At 37.8% G+C, this 24,490-nt stretch overlaps 1 protein-coding gene across 4 annotated transcripts; it reads right to left on the reverse strand.

Annotated features, from left to right (window-relative positions):
- Window positions 1-1,990: 1,990 nt before the first annotated feature.
- Window positions 1,991-23,788, reverse strand: CHODL (chondrolectin). 4 transcript variants are annotated; one of them, XM_041734731.1, is made up of 7 exons: window positions 23,396-23,788; window positions 11,414-11,723; window positions 10,759-10,916; window positions 7,398-7,484; window positions 5,244-5,346; window positions 3,495-3,573; window positions 2,079-2,204 (listed from the first exon to the last, which is right to left on the reverse strand). In XM_041734731.1, the coding sequence occupies exons 1-7, from the start codon at window positions 23,472-23,474 to the stop codon at window positions 2,202-2,204; spliced, it is 819 nt and encodes a 272-aa protein (XP_041590665.1). In that variant the 5' UTR covers window positions 23,475-23,788; the 3' UTR covers window positions 2,079-2,201. The 4 variants fall into 4 exon arrangements, with proteins under 4 accessions (XP_041590664.1, XP_041590667.1, XP_041590666.1 ...); XM_041734730.1 differs by lacking the exon at window positions 3,495-3,573 and having other exon boundaries at window positions 1,991-2,204; XM_041734733.1 differs by lacking the exons at window positions 3,495-3,573; window positions 23,396-23,788 and adding an exon at window positions 22,694-22,861 and having other exon boundaries at window positions 1,991-2,204.
- Between the last annotated feature and the right edge of the window lie 702 nt (window positions 23,789-24,490).

A 24,490-nucleotide genomic window follows, 5' to 3' on the forward strand; every position in this document is an offset into this window, starting at 1 on the left:
TGGAGAAACAATAGTAGAGTGTGTTGTTTGATTTTACTCCCTGGATACTCACAATTCACATTTCAAGACATGTATTAGAACTATGTTTTGAAAATAAAAACAACAGATACACCATGTACTCCTTTTCATTTCTCAGAGGCCAGCTAAAATTTTAAGAAACTCTAAGGACAGTCTCACTATCACTGTCTAATAAAAGAGAAGTTGATTGCATGGGTTTAGTAATTGATACCAGAAGAGCTATGCAAGCCTGGATCAAGACAAAAGGCAAAACCATGGCCCTTCCCCATTGCCTTGCCTCTCCTGCCATGCAGCTGTTGTGGTAGTCATGGGTGGCACAGACAACGGGAAAGCACTTTCTCCCTTCCATCAAGTCCTGACTGAAGGAAGAGATGCACGCAGTGGGAGCTTGGAGGGAAGTGGTAGATCCCAGCAGAGATGGGTAACCACGCAGAGAAAGGGAGTGCTAAACATGGGCAGATGGAAGCTTAGATTGCAGCTGTCCTTCCCCTTTCCTCAGCCTCCAGGCAGCTGAAAGGAAGCCAATGCCCGCTCATTTCTATTTGTCTCTCGGTTTTGCCAACCAACTCTCGTGAATTGCTTTAATGAAAGTTCTTAATTTTCCAACTTAAAAGGTTTACCAGGGAAAAGAAGGCTTAAAGTCCTCCATAACCCCAACTTCCATTCATATCCTACCTAGATAGTCACTTGTCTTCCCCTTCATGTACTGATGCAAACATATCTATATTTTGTTCACTTAAAAGATTTAGACAATACCCATGGTCATTCTTCAGAAACAAGAACTTTTTATTTACGCAAGAGGAACACAGGGACATTTGAAGACCAGATAGTTACAAGTCTCTTGAGAAGAAGCCACAAGCATTGAAGAAACTAGCAGGCGATAAGACAAGAGGAGCTACAGTTCACTCTCTCAGCCAAATCCTCAACACAAACACATGCTCATTGATGCCCTCCAACCCATGTTTGCAGTAGTTCATAGCTGGTCTCCTTGGTGAAACATCTGTGTGCTGTGCTTACCTCCACAGTGATGGTGACCAAGCACCTGGTCCCAACCATGAGACCACTTTACCTGCTGACAGAGGTTGAACAGAGCTAGGAACAACCTCAGGTCCCCTCTGCAGCCATCTGCTTCTGGTCTTAATCCCTGCCCCCAAACAACCATCTTTGTTTTGTGGGCAAGGGAGGGACCAAATGGATTCCAGAATCCTCAGAGAGCTACTTGTGGTTATACAGGCAACATGTGAAGACATATGATTTATATTGTGTATGCCACTTTTTTTTTGTTCTAGACTGAGTGTAATATTGTTGATACAGCTATTAACAAAGTTGTTACAAAATCTGTTGAATTTTGAACTAAAAATAATCGTAAGGCACATGTCTTGCACAATTGAAATTAGACAATTCTTGCCTCTAAGTAAAATATTTGAGTAAATTTCCACCACAGTTAACGAAATAGCTTCTTATTTCTGAAGAGGTTTCCTAAATGTTGTCTGATCCCAAAGCAGAGAAACTGAAAGATGAACCATTTCTATAAAAGAAATTTTTCTATGGTAATACATCTACATGTGTGTGGATTCAGTTGTAAACAGGGATACATTTCTTTAATCAAAACAGCATGTATTGAAAAATGAAACACCATAAAAATAAATATTAGAACAGTCCATTTTTATCAAACACTTATGTAAAGGTAAAATATTTTTGCACACTGTAAATTTTAGTACAATTTACATTACATTAACTAGATTACAACTTATGAAAAGTGACAGAAACAAAAATAACTGCTTCCAACACATATAGTTAGTTCTCTGATGTGTTGACGGCAATTTCATCTGCACAGTCCATTCCATGTACTTGGAAGTTTGGGTGCATCCTTTAGCGAAATAAGCATGTCTCACTCATTAGCACAGCGTATTTTGTAAATGAATTAACAGACATATAAAAATTATTTTAATATTTGCCTCAAGGGGGAGCTTACAGTTCATCTTGCAGACCCTTTGAGATTTCAAGCCATTCCAAGCTAATGTTCTGATGCCTGCCATTCCTGATGCAGATCCAGAATTTGACAATTTTATTTTCTGTTTTGGAGCAAGTCAGTGAATTATTATACTTCCATGCCACTTTCTTTTCTGGTGCTTTTTGAAATCCACAATGTGGACTGGGTTGGGCTAGTTTTTGTTCTTCCTTTACTGAAAAACATAAGAAGAAGTAAGTTCAACATCTGAGCCCTTTTTATGGAAATAGGCATGTTTGGGTCCAAATGGAGATATCTCAGACCCTTTCTTCTCTCACCAGCATATCTACAAAAAATTCTAGATTATTCCAGTATGTGAAGATGGTAAACAGGTCATGTGAAATGATGAAAAAAATAAAATTGATCCCTGTTTGACCGGTTCTTACTTTAAAATCAGACACATTCAGACACACACAGGCAAATGTGTCTAACATAATACCAAAAACATTCATTATAATCACCCATAAATCTTCATTTTATTTGATCAGTGATTTTTGAAATTTTGCTTTTTGGATATTCTTCCATTCACATATCCTATATTTAATGCCAAATCATCAAAATAGTGCTTTTGTCCTAAATATGAGGACCTTCCTAATCCCCTCCCCTTCCCTCGGTTTTACTGTTTTATAGTAAACTCACTTAGTCCCTGAAAGCTTGGTTTTGCTTCAGTTTCTTCAACCAATGTAGTTGAAAGTAGATTCAGGCCTGGGTAACTTAGTTCCCAGAGATCTGAGAGTGAACTTCCCTCTTGTCAGATGTAGAATCCGAGCTCACACTTCCAGCCCCTGTAGAGGGCTGGCTGTCTTCTCACTCTCTTTCCATAAAATAGCCACTTCTCAGGCTCCTGCATAAATGCCTGTTTTAGAGTTTAAGCAAGTCCTTCTCTACCAGGCTACTTATCAAGACCTAGATTCCTGAGTCCAGTTTCCTGAGAATGAGCCCTCACCTGGACCATGTAACCACTTCTGGTTCCTGCAACCGGGGTCCTGCACTTTTGGCCTCCCACAGATTGTCCCTTCATGGGCATCTGACATCTGCCCCACACCCTTTGAGTGTCCCATTCTGTCTACCAACAGTGGCAGAGGTCCTTCCAAGACAGAAAAGAACTCTTCCTAACAAGCCTGAGCAATACAATTCTATAATATTACTTACTTGACTTCCATTTAACTGTGAATTCGTTGTTAATAAAATATGCCCAAATTATATGTTTTGGAGATTTGCTTCCAAAAAAAGTAAGACCAACACATCTTTATCTACAAAGTCATCTAACATGAATGAAAAATAAATCAAGCAAAGTTTATGAAAAACAAGAAATGTTTTCAGATGGTAAATAAAAGGTGGTTAAGTTATTAATATAACTTAAACTTTTGTGTAGCATTAGTATTTTATTTCAGAGTTACTATTGGTTAAGGAAATAAGTCATTATTTGAATATGACATGGAATGATATAAGCCATTATGTGTACCAGATTGGAATTTAAACTTTCTGCAAGGCACTCAGATGATAATGGAGTTGAGTCTTTGGTGAAGTTTCTCCTTGCTTTCCTGGAAGAAAGGAAAAGGGGACCATCTAAGAATGAATGAATGAAGCACTACAGCTAATTCTGGCATGTGGAGGTACTCAAGTCTGGTTTATTTTCTCACTCTGAGAATTTCAAACAAGTAAGAACTCCACAGATCTTCAAAGGTGTAAAAATCTGGAAGACTTTTATCTTAATAGAATCTCCACAATAATACACTATTTGGAAGAAGAAAAACAAACTTTAGAGAAAACTCAGTTACTGGCACTTTAGTCATTTTTATTTTAGAAATGACAATGTCTGCATAATATTTTTAAAATTGTTTTTTTCAAGCTAATTTGTTATTTACAGCGCTTCCCTTAACAGTTTGCTGAATTAACGGAGGATTTATATCACATCCTCTCTCTACTTCTCTGCTTTTCAAAATGGCTAATCATCTTTCCATCTATAGTCTTAGGAATTAAGGGAAGAAACAACATATTTACTATCATCTTTTTTCTGTACAAAATATTACAAAAAAAATTTAACTGTGTTTCCCATATGTACTAAAAAACCAGAGAACACAAAGTGTAGTATTAATTTGCCATGCTTACTTATCATTATTTGAAATGTCTTATTTAAATAGCTCGTACAGCATGCTTTGTGTCCTTTAAACAATTTATGTGAGCCATTTAGAGTTTACATCTATTTCATGTTTTTTTGTCTTCCTGGGGCTTTTTTTCCCTAGTGAATTCTATTGTGGTTTATTTCAGAAACAGATGAAGATAGACTCAAATCAAAAGAGAAATATGCAGGTCCTTCTCTGATGGAGGCACTCAGTTTTTGTTTAAAATACTGACAAAGATCCCTGTTCAGGTACCAAAAAAATGAAATAGAAATGAAATGAAACAAAATACTGACAAAGATGGCTAGCTTATTCCAGCAAATATGCTCTCATTTAAATGCAGCATCCTTTTTCTTTTAATACATATATTTCATATACTTTTTAATTGATAAATTGACACACATGAAAAAATTTCACCTCTAACTCAAGGGTATGATTAAACAGATAAAAAAAGGATACTCCTAAGAATCTTGCTGTTAAGATATACCATTTTGTTTGAGGCTGCCTACTAAAAGTGACCTGATTTTGCCATTGGATTTTATTTCCTATACTCAAAATACCCTTTGGAAATAAACAAAAGCCTAGTACTTAAAATTTTAAATAAATATTACAGAGTGCACCCAAAAATCAAGTCTTGCATACAGCACCCAAAAATCAAGTCTTGACATATACAGGTCAAGATGGAAAGCTTTAGCACTAATGCTTATACATAATAAACAGGAGACAGTATAGTATAGTTACATACACTGTCAGCCTGAAAGGATTCAAATATCAGATGCACACCATACACACACTAGCTATGAGACCCAAAGCAAATTGTGTAACCCATCTAAGCCTCCATCTTCTCAACTGAAACACAAAAACAAGTGGGTACCTACACCATCCGACTTGTGAATATTAAGTGAGATAATTCATGAATCCTATAAACAAAGCCTATCTCATTAGATTGTATATACTGGATTTAAACTGACAGATAATGAAAATCAGAACGTTTTTAAGGAAAATTATAATTTAATACTAATATTTTTAATGAGTTCTGGAAAACCTACATAAAAGTTTTCAAGTTGTCTCTACATACATGAATTATTTACCTTTTATGCAGCATCTGGAAACAGCAAGTTCCAAAAGCAACCAGGATCAATAAAAGCAGTGGGATTGTTGGTATAACAACATAAATTAGATTGGGAATTATGCCTATAAAAGTAAAACAGTCTTAGTATAAAGAGACAGCTGAGGCAAAATTCTAACACTAAAATTATATAAACATTTTCCAAAACTTAAAAGTAAGATAGAATTATTACAAATAAATGAATTCCAAGAAATCTTATTCCCCAAATATTGAATAATCTAATGAAATAATATATATTTGTTTGATAAAAATTAAGAACAAAATCTTACTTCACTGGTTGCCATGCTCCAGTTCAATGTCCATATTTCTAAAACTATTATTTAAATCTGCAATTTAGATAGGGGCTAGTTTTCACAACATATTAGTAATCTTAGCTATCTTACTTCATTAATCCTTCTCGGTTATTACTTAGAGAAACAAGCACTGATTATTAAAATAATTGTTGATTTATTGGTTACATAATTATCCTAACCAATAAGGTCAATGCCATGATGATATGCAAGACTCTCTGGGATTAAATCAAAATATTAAATATTAGTAAACATTAACTAATGATAGTCATAACCCAGAGACACAAGATTCCAGAAGCATAAAGATTTGATCTTAATTAAATTCTAAAATGAATAACTTTTTTAATCCTGCTTCATCACACTTGATAATGCTAGGTATTCTTAGTAAAATAAAAAACTGCCACATTTAAGTCCCATACAGATTAAAATCACTTTATTAAATATTTTTTCAGTGTCATAAAAGGGAAAATATTCCTCATGTAATTATTTACTAATATTTTTAATTGGCTTTATATGTTCTGACTTGTTTTAAAATCAGGCACCTGAAAAGTAAAACACACTAAGGTTTAATATTATGTCCGTACAAGAAAAGCAAATTGAAAAACTATACATTTAGTTAGCAAATCAAAAGGTGTCGGCATTACCAATCTAAACTATTCTAGTCAGTGACCAGATTTAGATCAAACTATTCATTTAATTGCACATCATGTCCTTTGTTAACAAAAGATATATAAACTGAGGTCTTAGTGATGGGGTATATTTTGGAGATAACTTGCTATATGCTTTCACCTTTTCTTGAGCCCTCAATACATGACTTCAGGGATTTTAAGAATTCAGGAAATATTTTCATTCCTTTTCAAAATACCATGATGATCCCTTATATATAATAGTAAAGAAAAAGAGAAAATATTTCCTACGCTTTCGTGGATTTTGGATCACCTGTGGAAAGATTCTGCGACTTTGAGTCTTTGGCTCAATCTTCACAAATCAACTAGGATAAATCAAGACTTCTGTCCAATTGTCACAGGACCATCCTAAAAGGAGTGCCTAACTAATACTAATAGCAATTTCTGATCGGGACTTACATTCCAATCAGGGAATGTGCAGTTGCACTGGGATTTCATTATTTCTTTTGCCAGGGGCAGCTGAGTTGAGAGCTGATTGTATGCATTCTTTCCACCCTCCTCACTAGTGATGTCACCTTGTTAGGCTAAAATCAGCCAAATGGGAGTACATACCACCACAGGACTCTGCGCAGGATACAATTCAGGCTTTTCCCCATATACCCATTTCCACATCAGTCACTCCCTAAACATTTACCAGCACACCACTGTTGGCAGGCCGCTGAATGTGCCAATTTACATCATAATGCCCATGTGTTGTCGAATTCAGGTTTCCATGTAGATTGTGTAGTTTATTGCTAGTTATGTCTACTTAAAGTGAAAAATAAGAAGGAACAAAATAGATTCTTTCGTTCAGAAACTAGCTTAGGGGACACCTGAGTGGCTCAGTTGGTTAAGCATCTGCCTTCAGTTCAGGTCATTATCTTAGTCTTGGGTGTCTGCTTCTACCTCCCCCTCTCCCTCTGCCTTTCCTTCTGCTTGTGTGCGTGCTCTCTCTCTCTCTCAAATAAATAAATAAAATCTTAAAAAGAAAAACAAGCTTAGCATTATCTGTTCTAACGTAGTTCAAAAGTAAATTTCCCTAGGCCCAATTTAGTGTATCACTACCAAGCAACAAGAAAAATTAGTGCCAACATGAAGCAGAGTTTAAAATTACAGGTTCTGCTCTTTGACGGAAGGGTTAGAAACATGTGAATTCATTACCTGCTTCAGTAACAACCACATTTTGATGGGTATCTCCTGGTTGATTTGTAAAATAAGTCTTTTCTATAGGAGAAGTTGGATTAATTTCTGTAAATAATAAGTATAAGCATCATATATAATGATAAAAAAGAGAAATACAAACATAGATGAAAATAAAAGTCTATGAATAATGTAAATACCATAGTTTTGATTTCTGAACCATTTCAGATAAAAGTTATATTTTGAATTTAATTTTACATGAAATTATTCAACTGTGAAGTCATCACTTAGTTATCTTTGAATAAAGTATCCACTTGGTGAATCTTGCAACTCAGATCTTGGTGAATCCTTGCAACACCCAACTGTATTTAGAAATCAATAGCATGTCTATACTGATGACACTCAGCAGATGACTACATGGATTGCATTTGGAATTGATGATTCAAGTAACAACGTGCTAAAACATATTTCTGTCCTAGAAAAACAATGACATAGTTAGATTTGCTTTCCAGGAGTGGCTATTTCTTTAAAAAAATAATAATAAATTAAGGCTTGTAAAGTTATTTCTTTCCCTGGTTTTATGAGACAAGATATCTTCAGTGGTCATGCAATTTAAAAATGTCAAAATTTCTTACCATGATCTGGTACCGCTGTGCTGCCTATTTTTTTTCCCCAAGGGCTCTATTTGTTAAATTAATAGTTCAGTGAAAGTAAACTGAATTAGTAAGAAAAAAGAACCCTGTAACTTATCTTCATTTGTTTCAAAATATAATTCTCTGCGTATGTTTGTCATTTGATGGAAAGAAAAAAAAACATATGCACCATTTAGTATTAGTGTAGAATGTTAAATCATTTTTAATATTATGTTGACTACTCTAATTTGGCCACATAGTCTTTCTTTATTGAAAGTTTATGATACACCATCCTGTAATAATATTTATTATTTTCTTCTACACATATGTCACCCTAACACTTTAATAGCCTCCTGTAGGTTTTACAGTCCTACCCTACACTCATTTTTCTATAGAACTTAGGCATTCTATGCCTGTTGCTGCTCAGCTGGTGTTTGCTGAACAAATAATACAGATATTATGTATTTTACCAACACAGAACTGGTTATTCTTAAAAATTATCTTAATAATCTTTAAATTGATGTGATTTCTGATAAATAATATTATAGAAACTTAATCCCATATACACTATTTTAATGTCTTAAGAACAAGAGTACATAATGCAATTTTAATAAATATAAAAATTAGTTTCTGAAGTATCCCCATAAAAATGTCTTAGGATAACACTTACAGAAACAAAGAATAGATATGTAACTCATAATAATAATAAAAAATGGAGAAAAGGATGAGAAAGTCAGTGAGTTATTCAGTTTCTTCATACTTAGGTTAATTGTTTACTACTTCAGATATCATTAGTCATATTATAAGATGGTATGTAGGAGGCAGGAGGAGGAGATTAAGTTCAAACCACACAGCACTTCTGGTAATTGGAGAATAAAGTTCAAAATAGTGTTTTAAATCATAAATTTTAATAAATACCACTGCTTACTCTTCCAAAACCCTCACCACCAAAAACTAATCAGCCTCCTCTAAAAGAGCACTGACTATATAAGCAAGAAATTCATTCAAACCAGCATCCTCCATAAATAAAATACTAAGCTCAAGGAAGGCTGACAAATAGAAAATAAATACAGATGAAACTATCTAAATTAAAATAAAGAATAAAATTCAACTGTATTAATAAGACTATAAATATAGTTACATATTTATAACTATAAAACTGAACATGTCCATCAAAAACAAAAAATATATAAAGGAATCTTATTCACAAAGTATAGATTATTTGAAGATAAAGGTAGAATGTAGAATTAAAAAACAATTTTTTATCTTAAATGCTCTTCCCTGAGTAATAGGAATCTAGATTGCTTACACAAAACAAGTAAAAAAGATTCTGGGCTTGACAGTGCCCTGAATAATTTGGTAAGTATGAATGCAAAATAAAAATAAACCAATATATGAAGGGTCAAACAGTTTACTTAAAAGCTAAAGAAAGGGGAAAGAAATACTAAGACTACTCTATAACATACTTTGTTTCATTCAATAGTTTCAAGTACATAGTATCACCAATTTAAAATATCAGAGAATTTCAATTTTATGTTTTTCCAAGAAAAAAAAATAAAGACAAAGAACATAAGTGCATAACAGATTTGGCTTTGCAAAGGCTTCTAGGAGGGTAATGATGGATTTAGGGCTTTAAAGAATAAACTCACCAGGGATATAGCAAGCTGACTAATATACCAAAGAGCAGGATAAATATAAGAGAAGGGTAAATCTAATCCAAATAATCCCTTGTGCTTTAAGGTCTTATGAGAAAGGAATCATGTAATTTCAAGAGAATAATGGAAATAGCAGTACTTGATTATAATTGCCTTCCATAAACACATTATGAGGTCAAGTAGACAGCCCCTCAGAAGACTTAAAATGACACTTCCCAACACTGAGGAGAAAAAAAACAAAACAAAACAAAAAAACATCTCAAGGCCTAAATGTCTAGTGTGATTTTATTAGGTGAATAAACAAATTAGTTCACATAGTTTTGATTAGTCTCTACTTTTGGTCAAATATTAATTTAGTTGAGCTGTCCTCTTCAAAGTAATTCAAATTTACTATGTCAACAGGAAACCCCACCAAGTATAGCTCAGGTCAATGCAATCTTCCCATGCTGCACAGGGCAAGAAGTTGGAGACTTCAAACAAAAAGCTATCTAAGGGGACATATTCCAAAGAATGACAAATAGGAAGACCATGACACATGCCCCTACTTTTTTTCCACCGTGGCTCAGTGAGCTATAACCAATCTGACTGTCATGGAGGAGCACATGCAAAGTAACATGCCAACAAACAATAAGCTAAGGTTCTAGGAGGGAGTCACTTTGTTTCCTTAAGTGCACTAGATAATCATCCAAAGATCTATTGCTCACATGTGTAAAACTCTTGGTACTTTGGTGACTTATACCTACTTCACACACGTTACACTAAATATTTACAATATTTTAAAATAGATTATTCTTTATAAAATCTCTTTACAAAAGCAAAATTTGACCTTAAGGTTATAAATATTATTTTCTCTTAAAGACAGCTCTCCACATGTGTGTAGTTCCTCCCTTGTACTTAACTGATCGGGCAGTTTGCTCTATAGCATAAAGTATATTTCAGTTCATGGGGGATATGACAAGCTGCAAAGTCATTCTATGTTTCATAGCAGAGAAACAAAAGGAGCCAAAGGCAACGAAACCTGAATATAAATAGTAAAGATAAAAATGTAAGCAAATATGCACAAAATCTGCTATACCTACTTACTGTTCTTCCTACCTGGTTCATACTTGCAGATGTAATTGTGCTTCATGTTGCACCTGTCATCATTCCACTGGTAAAGGTAGGGACCGCCAAGACCTGGATTGGCTGTTGGCTGATGATACATCACAACACACTTTTCACTTCCACAGGAAGGTTCATCAGTATACCAGTTTCTATAAAAAGAGCAACAGGAACACCTCAAAGTGATTTCTTTTTTTTTTTTATTTCATTGATTTATTCATGAGAGGCACACACAGAGAGAGAGGCAGAGACACAGGCAGAGGGAGAAGCAGGCTCCGTGCAGGGAGCCCGACATGGGACTCGATCCCGGGTCTCCAGGATTAGGCCCTGGGTGGACAGCGGCGCTAAACCACTGAGCCACCCCGGCTGCCCCAAAGTGATTTCATTCATTCTATTATTTTGTTTTCTGTTTCAAGTTTTTTTTTTTAATTCCAATTAGTCAACCTATAGTGTAATATTAGTTTCAGTTAGAATTTAGTGATTCATCACTTACATGTAACACCCAGTGCTCGTGACAAGTGCCCTCCTTATAACCCCCTTCACCCATTTTGCCTATTCTACTCTGACATCCTCTCCAGGTAACCTGAAATCTCCCTTCTCCCTTTTGAGTCTCCCAGAGAACATCCAACTCTGCAGGATCCCTACTCACCGGTACTGGGAACTGCTTCCGTCAGACCACTGGTAGAGATCTGGGCAGGCACCAGATGTTTGCCCCTCTCCATTTCTCCAAAGCCCTATCCAGAAATCACCATCAGAAATCCCCGTTCCTGGTTTTGTCAGGTTTTGCAACATACTTTCTATTAACTTCTGTTCTGCTTCATTGTCCAGGCTGAGAAGGGCTCCCCCCTCACTCTCACAAGCCAGGCGTGCCTCCTGGAAGCTCACTCGGCTGGACAGTTCATGGAAGTAGGCCATTTTGTAGCAGGGATGCTTGAGGTCAGCGAAGCACACCTTTTGGCCTGAAAAAAAAAAAAAAGAATCTAGGTGTTGATTATCAGAACTATATTTATAATGCTACTATGAATTAAGATTAAAGAACCAATCAAAACAGGATACACTCTCCCAAGAACAATTCTTCCACTAAATCATTTTATGGGGTTTATTTTTTAAGTTATTATTTTCAATTTTTAAAAGCAAATTGATTCCCTAGTAAACCTGTAACATAAACTTTTAAACACCATACTTCAAGAAAATTTTTGTTAAGGGAACGCATGATTCTTCTGGCTTAGATATAAACTACCACAGTAAATAAAAGTAGCTGGAGAAATTTCGGCTATCTAGAGCAAAGAAAGCTAAAAAGTCAAAATTATTAAAGAAAAATAATTCATAAAACAATTTAATTTTTAAAAACAAGTAAAAAAAGCAATGTATAGAAGGTAAGAAAGATATAAGGTGGCAAATTTAAGGTGTAAATATCTTTTATTGTATATACATGAAAGCAGATACATTAAAATCGAAAGTTAATAGAGGCTAGAATGAATGTAATTCCAGTAATAACGTATTAATATAATATGGTATTAGAAGTGACAGGATAGCTTTCTATAGTACTCTAGATTAATCTTTGAAAAAATTCTCATTGCCAATTTTCTGATTTTATAGAACATGGTATGTGTGAGCTCCAGTTGCTCAGCCAATGACTTCTGTCCTTTTACATAGACATCTCAAATGAGTTATAAACTCCAAATAAAGTTTTCCAAGTTTGAACTTAGAGAATCAAGATTTTATCTATTTTAGAGAGTGGGAGGGAGAAGGAGAAAGTGAGTGAGTGCACAGGAGTGCAGGGAGGAGGAGCAAGGGGAGAGAGAGAGGGAGGACAGGAAAGAACTTCAAGCAGACAGCAGAACCCATGCTCAGGAAGTGGGGACAGGTGGAGGTCATGCTGGATCTCACAACCCTGAGATCATGACCCCAGCCCAAGCGGAGTTGTACATTCAACCAACTGAGCCATGAAGGCACCACTGAATTTAGGAAATCAAATACTTAAAACAAGCAAATAAAAAAGAAATGCATTTTAAATGTGAAAACAAAAATCAGGTAATAAATGAGCTATTAAAATCCCATCAATTGCTAATTATTATCAATCTTTGATAACTTGGGTAGAGATCAGGGTAAACTGAAATTTGGTCAAACCTCTCTTTTAAAAACAGTTGATTGATTGGCTAAAAACAAATTAGATGATATTTATGAGAACAAATTATTTTTCAGCCTTAGAGTCCCGATTTACGTATTAAATGGAGACATATTAAATAAAAGGACTTCAAATATAACCTAAAAAATGCCCTATTGGACTAGTTGAAATTAACTCCTTTATGAGTCTAAAAGTAGTAACACTGCATTTCTTTTAAACTTTCCCTAATTTAGGGGCTCCTGGGTGGTTCAGTCAGTTGAGCATCTAATTCTTGATTTCGGTCAGGTCATGATCTCAGGGTCCTGATATCAGGTTTGTCAGATTGAGCCCCACATGGAGCCACCAAGCTCAGTGGGGAGTCTGCTTGAGATTCTCTCTCCCTCTGCCACTTCTTCTGTTCTGTCTCAAATAAATAAATACAACTTTAAAAGAAAAAAAAATAACTTTCCCTAATTTAGAATTTCATTCAATTCAAATCCAAATTCATTTAAATTTACCTTTCCCCATGGTTAATCTTAACGATTGGTAGTTTTATTGCATATTTCTTTAGGAATAAAGACTGGCAGCAACAAAATGTCCAAAACGTATGAATAACTAAAGAGAATAATCAGAATTTGGAAAGGAAATTTAAAATGTAATTTTTATTTATACTTGTATTTTAAGAATTTTTATGAATTACAGCACTTGGTTAAACCACCTATCCTGTATCTCTAAAGATTTTTAAAGTCACTATATTCATATGTGCGTATGTATATATGCATATATTTTTAAAAGTCATACATATATGGCATATATATACATATACACCAGAACCCCAAATGAAGCTTAAAATAATTTTGGAGACCTCTTAATGGAATATCACCCTTTTTATCAAGCTTCATTGTGCAACATTACTGCTCTACTTTTGCTCTAACAACATCTGTGAAGATTTAAATACACAGGCAACAAAAGTTTGATTTAAAACAATCTCTCAGGGCAGCTCGGGTGGCTCAGCAGTTTAGCGCCGCCTTCAGCCCAGGGCCTGATCCTGGAGATCCAGGGATCGAGTCCCACGTCAGGCTCCCTGCATGGAGCCTGCTTCTCCCTCTGCCTGTGTCTCTGCCCCTCTCTCTCTCTCTCTGTCTCTCATGAATAAATAAAATCTTTTAAAAATAATAATAATAAATAAATAAATAAAATAAAATAAAATAAATAAAACAATCTCTCAGAATTCAATTTCACATACCTCTACATGTGAATTTCACATATGTCTATGTATTGAGCAGAATAACTTTTCCTAATAACTCAGTGACATAACTGCAACTGCAGATGATCACATCAGGTCATAATAGAGCCACACATATACCAGGGATATTACAGTGTACAGGATTTAACTAACTCTACCAGCAGTGGAATTCCTATTGTTCTATTGTTTACATCTGCCCCCTTATACCACCTGACAAGTAAGCCAATTATAGAGAAAAATCTCCAGAACAGCCATCCTGTTTTGTTTTGTTTTTCAGAGCTTCTTTGGTTCACTTCTGAGTCTGCTGTCAACATTAAAAATGCCATGTGTCTCTCTGTCATTATTTCTTATTCCCAACCTGCCCATAGCCTCTATTACTTTTCTCATCTTTTTCCGATTTCAGTTTAGATTTGGTCTCAGAAAACAGACTACCAATAATTTTATGTAAAATGAAGTCAAATTACTTTGTGCTAAGAAATTAAGGCAGAGCTTTCCTGCTTTCTTAAGATTTGTCTGCATAAACATGATTCTTGTTGGAGTTTTTTTTTCACCAGGTATTTAATTTTGTAGCTGATCAAGAAAATCTGTCAGTAGTGGAAGGAGTGCTATTATACCCCAAAAATACAACATTCCATCTTTGTACTCTTAATTACGTACATCACACTGAGTCAACATCGGTATCACATCCATTCTCCCTCAGAATTGGCAATTAATTGACCTATGAGGACACTCAGAGTCAGGAGGGAGCAGAAATCAGGAGGCCATTAACCTCACCACATTGTTTGACTGCATTCAATATCTTGGCACAAGCCGAGGAGAGTCCTCTAATAAAATAGTTGCAACAAGGCAAGCCAGCCAGCCGGGTGTCCTCTCTGTCTCATTAACTGTGATCTGGACCCGGGAGCAACACACTGTATAATAAGAACAAATTAACGGACTGCCCCCAACTAATTGTTAATGAAAAATAAAACGTTAGTATGAATGACCACAGGAAAATGGAATTAAAGAGACATCAAGAGGACAAATCCGTCTGAAATAAATAATCCTTTAGAGAGAAACATGGAAGTCCCAGTGGCTGATTCTAACACAATTATTTATTTTAATTTCTCCTAATTTATTATTAGATTTTGTGATGACTTCATTGTTTAAAATGGTTGTTCCTGATAATATTCTAAAAATGTCATTAAGCCCAATAAGTTCTGTGCTTGCATTTTTAAAGCAAGCTATTTCCATTTTCTTCTTCTACATCCTTTACATATTTCTAAGTCTCAAAATATATCTCAACTGCATTCCCTTGAGCTTTCAACTTGCTCATTTTTTTTACTCTCAAGAACTCTCAGACTTGAATTTGACTTCAGCATTTCTGAAATATTAAATTATCCACCAACATTGTTTTGCAAGATGTCAAAAGGAGCCAAATTTTTTTTTAAATTAGTCAGGCATTTGAATGAGTAAAAATTGTTTATGTAACAAAGCCAGCACGCATTCAGAGGGTGCCTACCTATGATTTATATGCCAACAATTTCTGCTCATTATCTTTGATATGTTAAAAATAAATACAACACAGATTTGTTTATGGTAAGGACATAGAAATGATGACAAGAATTAACTCATTTATAAAATTAAGATAGCTCTTTGAATGAAATGCTTAAGAGAACTTTAGTGTAATGGGGAAATTCCTAACATCACCATGTGAGTCTACAGTGAAATAATACTAATAAGAGAAAAACCTAAGGCAGGGACTGAATTTAAAGTAATGACTGATACTGCAGAAGTCCTAGATGATAGCTGGCTGGGGCACTGTCTGGGACAGGCATTCCCCTCTTTGGTTGTGGATGATGGAGTGGTCCAGGGTCATGGTGAGGAGGTAGAGACTATGGTGGCTGCATAGCAGAGGGACTGTCAGGGGATCAGAACAGTGGCCAGTTACCACTAGCACAGGTAGATATGAACTCCAAGGTATTCACTGAGTATCAGCTGTGTCCTCAGATTTTGAACTGAAAAGTCACTAGCAGTTCAGATCTAGCAAGGCTGTTGTCAGAAAATTGTAGATACATTGCCCAGTTTTATTACCATTTATATATACAGTAAGTTAAAGTTGACACTGGATTTCTTCACATCCATTTCTATTTCACTACCAACTACTGCCTTATTGTGCAAATTTGGTCCAAGCTGCAGCAAAATCAGCAAAAGAAGCTACTGAATGCTCACCACCATTTCAGCTGATCACATTTGGCTGTCACGGCAGTGGAACTCCCAACAGCTGGGAAACAAATGTTGCCCTAATTCCCAGAAAAGTTCCATTAATACAGATCTTTTGGAAGCAACTTTCCCCACTTCTGTAAAGTCTAATCTTCCTAGAGAACCATTACAATGGCCTCTCTTCTCATTCTGTGAGATCACACGGAGAATTTCCTTTTCTCTGATCTTTAAACGTTACATTCAGACAAAATCTTCCATTGACTATTTTGAACAATAGGAATTCTAATCTTCCAGATACTACATTTACTTACATCTACTATTCTATTAACCATAAAGTATTTAGATAAATATTGAGATAACCATATAACAGTTACACTAAGGCAAACTTTAACAATAATTAAACATCACCTAGTATTACAGTGACAAACATCCTTTTGGATTGTTGGCTTATTTACAAGAGTTACAAAAGACTTTCCACCTAGGATTCGACACCTATTAATTTTATACACACATGCAATACAGAACTACATACGTATACTTGCACTTTTACTTAGGATAATTCTCAGTACTGCCTATTAAAATAAACATTCCTATCATTGTCACCACTAAGATTCTGCTATTCTACTATTCCCATGAATAGATGGTTTTGTCTTTTGTTATAGTCATGAAAATTCCTTTAGAGCTAACTATTGGCAGTAAATGTTTTTGGCAAGATACAAAAGTGGGGCCAAACTTATTAAGTTATGGCAGTTTACTTTGTTCTTCCTAAATAGAAGGGATCTATGATTCAGTTTTATTTTGCTTATGTTTATTAACTTTCTGACAGTTGAGTCCTCTATTAGTAAAGCAATACATTTTTCTTGTACCTTACACTATAGTCATATATTATCAATATTGAGTTGAATTTATACCATAATTTTCAATAAAAGCATAGACCTCTTATGAATTCTTATGATTCAATCATGATCTACTTTTAGTTGCAAAAAAAAAAATAATAATAAGTTGGGGGCACCGGTGTGGCTCAGTGGTTGAGATCTGCCTTTGGCTCAGGATGTGATCCCCGGGGTCCTGGGATCCAGTCCCTCATCAGGCTCCCCACAGGGAGTCTGCTTCTCCCTCTGCCTATGTCTCTGCCTCTCTCTGTGTCTCTCATGAATAAAAATAAAATATTTTTTAAAAAGTTGTGCAGAAGAGAATCTACATGACAAGTCTTCCCCAAACCTGACTGACTGAACTTTGGATATTTTACCAGAATTCCACAAAATAATTTGTTTTTCATCATTCTTTCTTACTCTCCCCAAAATCACATCGCTAAAAGGGCCTATCCCACATTATACATTGTGACATAAACTCTGACAGCAATGCCAACACTTCTAAACTAAAAAGAAATGCTTTCAAGCAGTGTCCTCCTTTCAGTGTTCAATGTTACACCAACTTCTTAAGAATCATTCTTTATTAAAAAATTCTTTATTATAATAGCTCATTTCTGTAATGTTGATTTTATAGTGCAATTAAATGCATAATGCACTATCATGAGTGTGCTGGGACCTCTTTTCTTGCATTGATAAACAAACTCAAAACTGTAGTTCTGGGTCATTTTGTGGACAGTGGTGGCAGCTGCAAGTCCTATCTTCCCCTCCTTGGGAAATACCACAAGCTTTGAGAAGGGAAAGAGACTCATTTTTTTAATTTGCATATTTAAAGCTGAGATCTAAATAACAAATGGCAAACCAGGTACCTGTGTGACTTAAAGGTTAAAGCCTCCATTCAAACTGGCTTTGAATGCCAGAGCTGTCCTTGAACTGTGGGTATGCATGGGGACATGACAAACTTTTCTGGCCAGTTTTCTTACCTAAAAAGGAGTTTTAAAGAAGCACTGATAATCATAACACCAGAAATTTATCAATAGTTTAGCATGAAGGGTCTCATGGCTAGCACAATTTTGGTAAATTAGGAAACTATGTTCTCTCCTGGTGATGTAGGCTCTTCAGCTAGAAAAAGTTGTGTTTCCCTCTAGGTGGGCTTGCATACTGAGCTCCCTCTCAGCTTCTCTGCATGTACTGTCTGTGCATGACCCAATCCGCATGAATCTGTCCAAACCCCTTAACCCTCCAACAATCCTGTGCTATAGGTCTCATGATGTAGCTCTCATCTGTTTTTTAAAATGAGCAAGGCAACATAGAAAAGTTCAATATTTTGCCAGATTCACACAGCTCTTAAGTCAGGGTCTAGAAGCAGGCAGTCTGTCTGGCTCCATAGTCCATGCCTTTACCCAGAGGTTCATGCTGCCTCCATATCTGTCCCAAACGTAGTATTTTTTCTAAAGTGAAATATTTTGGTAATAAAGGGATTGATGAATACATGCATGATGCATGTTTTCTATGTTATAATGATCAGAATTGATTTGTTACTGATTAGCATTGCTGGTATATGCAAGGGCTTGTGCATTAAGAGTTTGTTTTTCTAAAAAAAAAAGTTTGTTTTTCTAAGCAGATTGTGGATTTTCTGTTACTGAACACAGAGACATGGGACAAATATTGGAACATCTATCTCATATTTTCAAACCATATCTAGCCTTAACTATTTTTTTATCAAGCCCTTTAATTTTCTAAAGAAAGCAAAGCCCAAATGAATTTTTCCCAATTACAAGGATTGCAACTATAGTCAAATTGTCAGGCATGTTATATTACCAAGCAATGTTACAATAGTGAAAGAAACAATCTTGCCTGCCAGTTGTGTATTTCCATCCACCTGTATGCCAAGTGCCCAGCAAAGAAAGCTGCTATAAAAAGCAAAAATTGTTAGTGAGAACATCAGCTGGATTTCCATTCTAGACCCCTTCATATAATACCACCTCTTTTTTTTTTTAACATTAATGTAATAGATATTGCTATCCTCAGGAAAAAGAGTCCTAAAACAAAACTATAAAATGATGAAAAATAGCAGTTAAGGAGTAATGGCAATGATAGATGTGTAATTTATTAAATGACTGGTAATAAGATTAATTTGTTCCTTTCCTGCCCAAGAGATACTTAAAGTAATTGCATCTTTGAAAACTGCACTGTCATCACTTTATGCTTTTGATGATGTCATGGAACGGTACTACAGGATGGGGTATGCTCAGCAGATTTTTTCCTATCTCCCTTGCTATTACAATAATCTATAGACTACTGGTCAACACACATTAATTTGCATAATTCTGTGGCATCTGCACAGTAAAAGAGATGTGTCTAAATCACCCAGTCTCTTAAAATACAGGCCAATTTTTTAAAACTTTTTTTTAATTTTATTTATTTATTCATGAGAGAGGGGCAGGCAGAGACACAGGCAGAGGGAGAAGCAGGCCCTATGCAGGGAGCCTGACGTGGGACTCGAACTCAGGTCTCCAGGATCGTGCCCTGGGCTAAAGGCGGCACTAAACCGCTGAGCCACCCAGGCTGCCCCAATGCAGGCCAGTTTTAATGAGTTCAAAATGATATGTATTAAAGTGTTCTGCAGAAATTTGGAGGTACCATGAAATTGACCTAATGCCATTTTGTTGCATAACAAGTTGGGGATCACTGCTGTGAACACTAAAAAGAAAAAGCAAGAGTGAAATACACACACACACACACACACACACACACACACACACACACTACATCAAAACCCTTCAAATGTTTAAAAATATCCATATGATCTTCAGATATATCTTCCCATCTTAGAAACCTGAATTTTGAACACCTCTTTTTTTAAAAAAGATTTACTTATTTATTTGAGAGGGAGAGGGGGAGGAGGAGGGGGGAGAGAGAGAGAGAGGTGGTGCAGAAGGAGAGAATTTCAAGCAGGCTCCATGCCCTGCACAAAGCCCAGCACAGAGCTTGATCCCATGACCCGGAAATCACAACCTGAGCTGAAACCAAGAGTCGGATGCTTAACCAGTTGAACCTCCCAGACACCCCTGAACACTTCTTTTTCATATGGACCCAAGTCCCCATAAGTAAAATCCTCTTACCTCTGTCCTAAAGAAGTCATTCTCTCCCAGTCAAGTAACAGAATTAAATGGTTGTACTCCCCACAAATATTCTCTACATATCTGTGTTAATCAGTGCAAATCTAAGATCCTAAAAGTAGTTCTCAACTTTGACTCATAAATTCATTAAATACTCTTTCATTAAATATTCTTTAATTCATTAAATTACTCTCATGGTTATATAATTTATTACATATTTGTGCATCAAAATAAGCATGACCACTAACCTATAAAAATACTTTCCTGTTAACTAACTAATTAGATGCTATTAACTCTTATGGGGCACATTATGATGATGAAGTTTGAAATGTTATTTCTTGGGGCACCCGGGTGGCTCAGCGGTTGAATGTCTACCTTTGGCTCAGGGCATGATCCCGTGGTCCTGGGATCCAGTCCCACACCCGGCTTCCTGCATGAAACCTGCTTCTCCTCCCTCTTCCTATGTCTCTGCCTCTCTCTGTGTCTCTCATGAATAATAAATAAAATCTTTTTTAAAATGTTATTTCTTGTTAAAATTTTTTTATTTCATTTATAAATTAATGCTCTCAAGTTTTAAAACAGTGATGTATTTAAAAGTATTGGAAAGTATCTTATTGAATATTTTGAAGTACTAAAAGGAAGAAAATTTCTATAAAGGATTATTTTGTGAGTTCCTGTCTTTTTCTCTGGGAAAAGTAATTATTTTGGTACACTACATAGAAATTGCAAATAGTCGTACTGATATTTAACAAACAGCAAATGCATTCTATATAAGTATGTTCCTAATAGTGCCCCCAAAGAGCTTGTTTCACTTGATAGACACTTGAGTAGAATTTCGGTCAATGGTCCCCAGTGGCAGGAAAAAGCTGATGCACCACTCAAAACTTAACACTGGTAAGGCAGACATTAGATCTACTATTTCCAGCATGTCATGTTTTGGACTGTCTGTACTCATGCTATTATGGCTAAAATATATTTTTAAAAATTTATCTTTAAAGGATAAAGCCACAACTTATAATGGTTAAATTTTAATGTGAATTTTTATGGCCAAAGGCAATTAAATTATTCATAAGAAAGCCATAACTAAGTAATTATTTTGATATCAAGTAAACATCATCATTTATGCTAAATCAAATAGATCATGTTCAGTTAATTAGAAATTTTCCAGATGTCACCTACAAGATGCCTATAAATACTTAATAGAAAAACACAACAAAAGGTTTGCAACAATTTATGCAATAGAACAGAAAATAAACATCAATAATTTTTTAAGTTATGTTTTTAGTTTACATATCATCCTTCTCCTTTGCAGGTTTTATGGCATATAAACAAGAATATACCAAAAGGATACTATTTAAGTATCAATGAAGTGTTTCTGTGAGTTTAAAACACACCATATGCTAAAAGCCTGGTCTCTGCTGCTCATTCATTTGTAAGAGTAATTCTCATAAACACAAAGGCAGTCAGATATGCAATTTACATATTCAGATAGGTCTATAGAGTGAACTTTTTCTTCAAAGCTAAATTAGGGGGAAAGACATCTAGTGCACAGTTCCTGTAACATCCTTACTTGGTACTCAAAAGTTTTCATTTTATCAATACCAAGAGCCTGATTTTCTCCCCATGCCCCCCAAATGTAAGCAGCACGCATGTCCTAATGACAGTTCACAGGGTATTTGATTCCAGTGTCTCCAAGAGGGCCAAAAAGTTAGCAGCGAGTGATTGATAACTAGACATTTAAGAATTGTATTCTTAAGATGCAGAACATCACATACCGCCGAGGGGAAGATCAACAACAATTAAGCTTCACCTGCCAGTTTCCAAAGGTCTGGCTTCACTACCCATCAAGCTGATACCATTTGTCATTTATCCTTACCTCTAGTGGCACCTGTTCTACAGATGGACAGAATGTGAGAAGGAATTTGCGCTTTTTACGTTTAGAAAAAAATCCACACTTAAAACTCACGCCCACACACATTCAACAGATACTTATTGCACCACTTTAATTACCGTTGCAAGAAATTTCAGTGGGGGTAGTTGTGCTCGGTTTTCACGTGAGGCACTATTCACTCATCCTAAGCTTTTGAGAATCTTCCCCTTTTGTTTTGTTTTGTTTTTTTTAAAGAGACTTTCCCAAAAACTAAGAGAGGGTGAATGTGATAGGAATTGCTCAACCAGAGAACAGTGAAAGTCGAAGAAAAAGAAAAAAGAAAAAAAAAAACCAGAGCGAATGCTGGGAAGCTTGCCAGTTTGATCCGCTTCCCTGGCACTGACCCCAGCCCCCTAGCTGAGCGCCTACTGTGTGCAGGAACCTGTGGTCACTGCCAGGTGCCCCTCAGCCTCAGCCTACCTGAACCTGACTGGTCTCCCGAGAAGTCCCTACCTTGGAATCAGGTGTGCGTGGGCATCGGCACGGAGGCCCCGCTCTGTGTCAGCCTCCCGGAGAACAAAGGCTTCGTGCCCCGAGCCTGAGAGCGGCCCACGGAGCAGCTGCGGCCTCGGGCCCGTCCGAGCGGGCCCAGGGGGGGCCCGAAGTCACGCCGGGCCCACAGGGGGTGGCACTTCTGCAGGGTTCTCCTGGCTCTAGGTTTCCCCAGCCCGCTGCAGGGAGGGTACCCCGCGCGCTGCGCAGGTGCCAAGCCCTGCCCCGTGGCCGACTCCCTACGCAGCCAAGTGGAAAGTACCCCTGGAGGACGCGGGGCTGGTGAGGACGCGGGGCTGGTGAGGACGCGGCGCTGGTGAGGACGCGGGGCTGGTGAGGACGCGGGGCTGGTGAGGACGCGGGGCTGGTGAGGACGCGGGGCTGGTGAGGACGCGGCGCTGGTGAGGACGCGGGGCTGGTGAGGACGCGGGGCTGGTGAGGACGCGGCGCTGGTGAGGACGCGGGGCTGGTGAGGACGCGGCACAGCGCGCTCCGAGCTGCAACCAGGCGCTTCCAAAAAATTTCAACTTTTCTCCGTGCGCGCTTTTGGGGAGCGGGGAAGAGGGCGGAACACAGAGTCCCCCCACCGTCTGCACCACCCCCCCGGCTCCCGCCTCCCACCCCCGGGATCCCGGACCCCAGCGCAGGCGGCCCCCGACTCACCGCTGACCACGCGGCGGCAGAAGACCCCGTGGCCGCAGAGCAGCGCGGCGCCCAGCAGCAGCGAGAGCGCCCGGCTCATCGCGGCGGGCGCGGGGTCGCGGGGAGCCTCGGAGCCCTCTGCCCGCCCCCGCCCGCCGGAGCTGAGCCCCGCCGGCCCCTACTCCCGCAGCCCGAGCCCCGCTGGCCGGCCCCCTGCGCTCATCGCCGTCCGCGCGGGGGTGGGCGCGTCGGAGGGGAAACCAAGTCAGAGGGTCCCGCGGCCGCGCCGGCGGTGCAGCGGGAGCCCCGCTCGGGCCCCACCGACCCCGATGCTCCCCGCGGGCCTCGGGCCGGTGCGCCCAGTCCCGGCTCTCGGGCGGCGGCAGGAGCAGCAGCAGGAGCAGCAGCAGCAGGAGCAGGAGCAGCAGCAGCTCTGCGCTGGAGGCGCCGCGCCCTTATATACCCACATCCCGAGGCTCCGGCCCCTCGCTAGCGAGATTTTTTTTAACTACTTCGTCTCTCCTGTTCTGCGGAGCATCCCGGCCCCTCCCCTAAAAACTGGAGCCTCTTTGAAAAGAGTGCGCTCAGCAGCCCCCCCTCCTCTCTTCTGCCTCTCCAGGTCCCTTCTTTCCATTCGCTAACAGACCCGATACTCATTTGTGTGAAATGTGACAGCTTTGCTATTAAACTCTGGCAAAAGTTGGATCCGTTTCGTTTTCTCCAAGATTGATGTCCACGGGGATGCCAAGTTGCAGGGCCTTTCTCTCTTTGTGCTAAATTGCTTGATCATATGCATTGCTAGATGCAGGGCACTAGCCGCTATTTAAGATGGATTGGCGGAGTGGGAGCCAAAACCTGCTCGGTGAATTGTATAACGTGGCAGGATTTTCCCCCACTTAGGTTCTGCAAATAGATGACTTCCAAGCAGGTTGTTTGACTAAATGCCACAGGAGCAAACCGACGAGAGTGTCTGAAGCACGGTTTTCCCAACTGATGGTAGTCTCAGAATGCAGCTCCAGAGAAAACCATCAACACAACAAATATTCTGCGTACTTGGGAATTTCCTGGATGTATATGTATGAACTTCTTTACGATCATCTATCCGTGATCTGTAGC

The sequence above is a fragment of the Vulpes lagopus genome, chromosome 20 (assembly GCF_018345385.1).
Source record: "Vulpes lagopus strain Blue_001 chromosome 20, ASM1834538v1, whole genome shotgun sequence".
Taxonomy (NCBI): domain Eukaryota; kingdom Metazoa; phylum Chordata; class Mammalia; order Carnivora; family Canidae; genus Vulpes; species Vulpes lagopus.

Coding starts and splice junctions, on each gene's coding strand:
- CHODL (XM_041734730.1), bottom strand. CDS start 23,474: ATGAGCCGGGCGCTCTCGCTGCTGCTGGGCGCCGCGCTGCTCTGCGGC. Junction 5,347..7,397: donor TGTGGTTGTTACTGAAGCAG/GTAATGAATTCA, acceptor TTACTTTTATAG/GCATAATTCCCAATCTAATT. Junction 2,205..5,243: donor TTCCAGATGCTGCATAAAAG/GTAAATAATTCA, acceptor TATGTTTTTCAG/TAAAGGAAGAACAAAAACTA.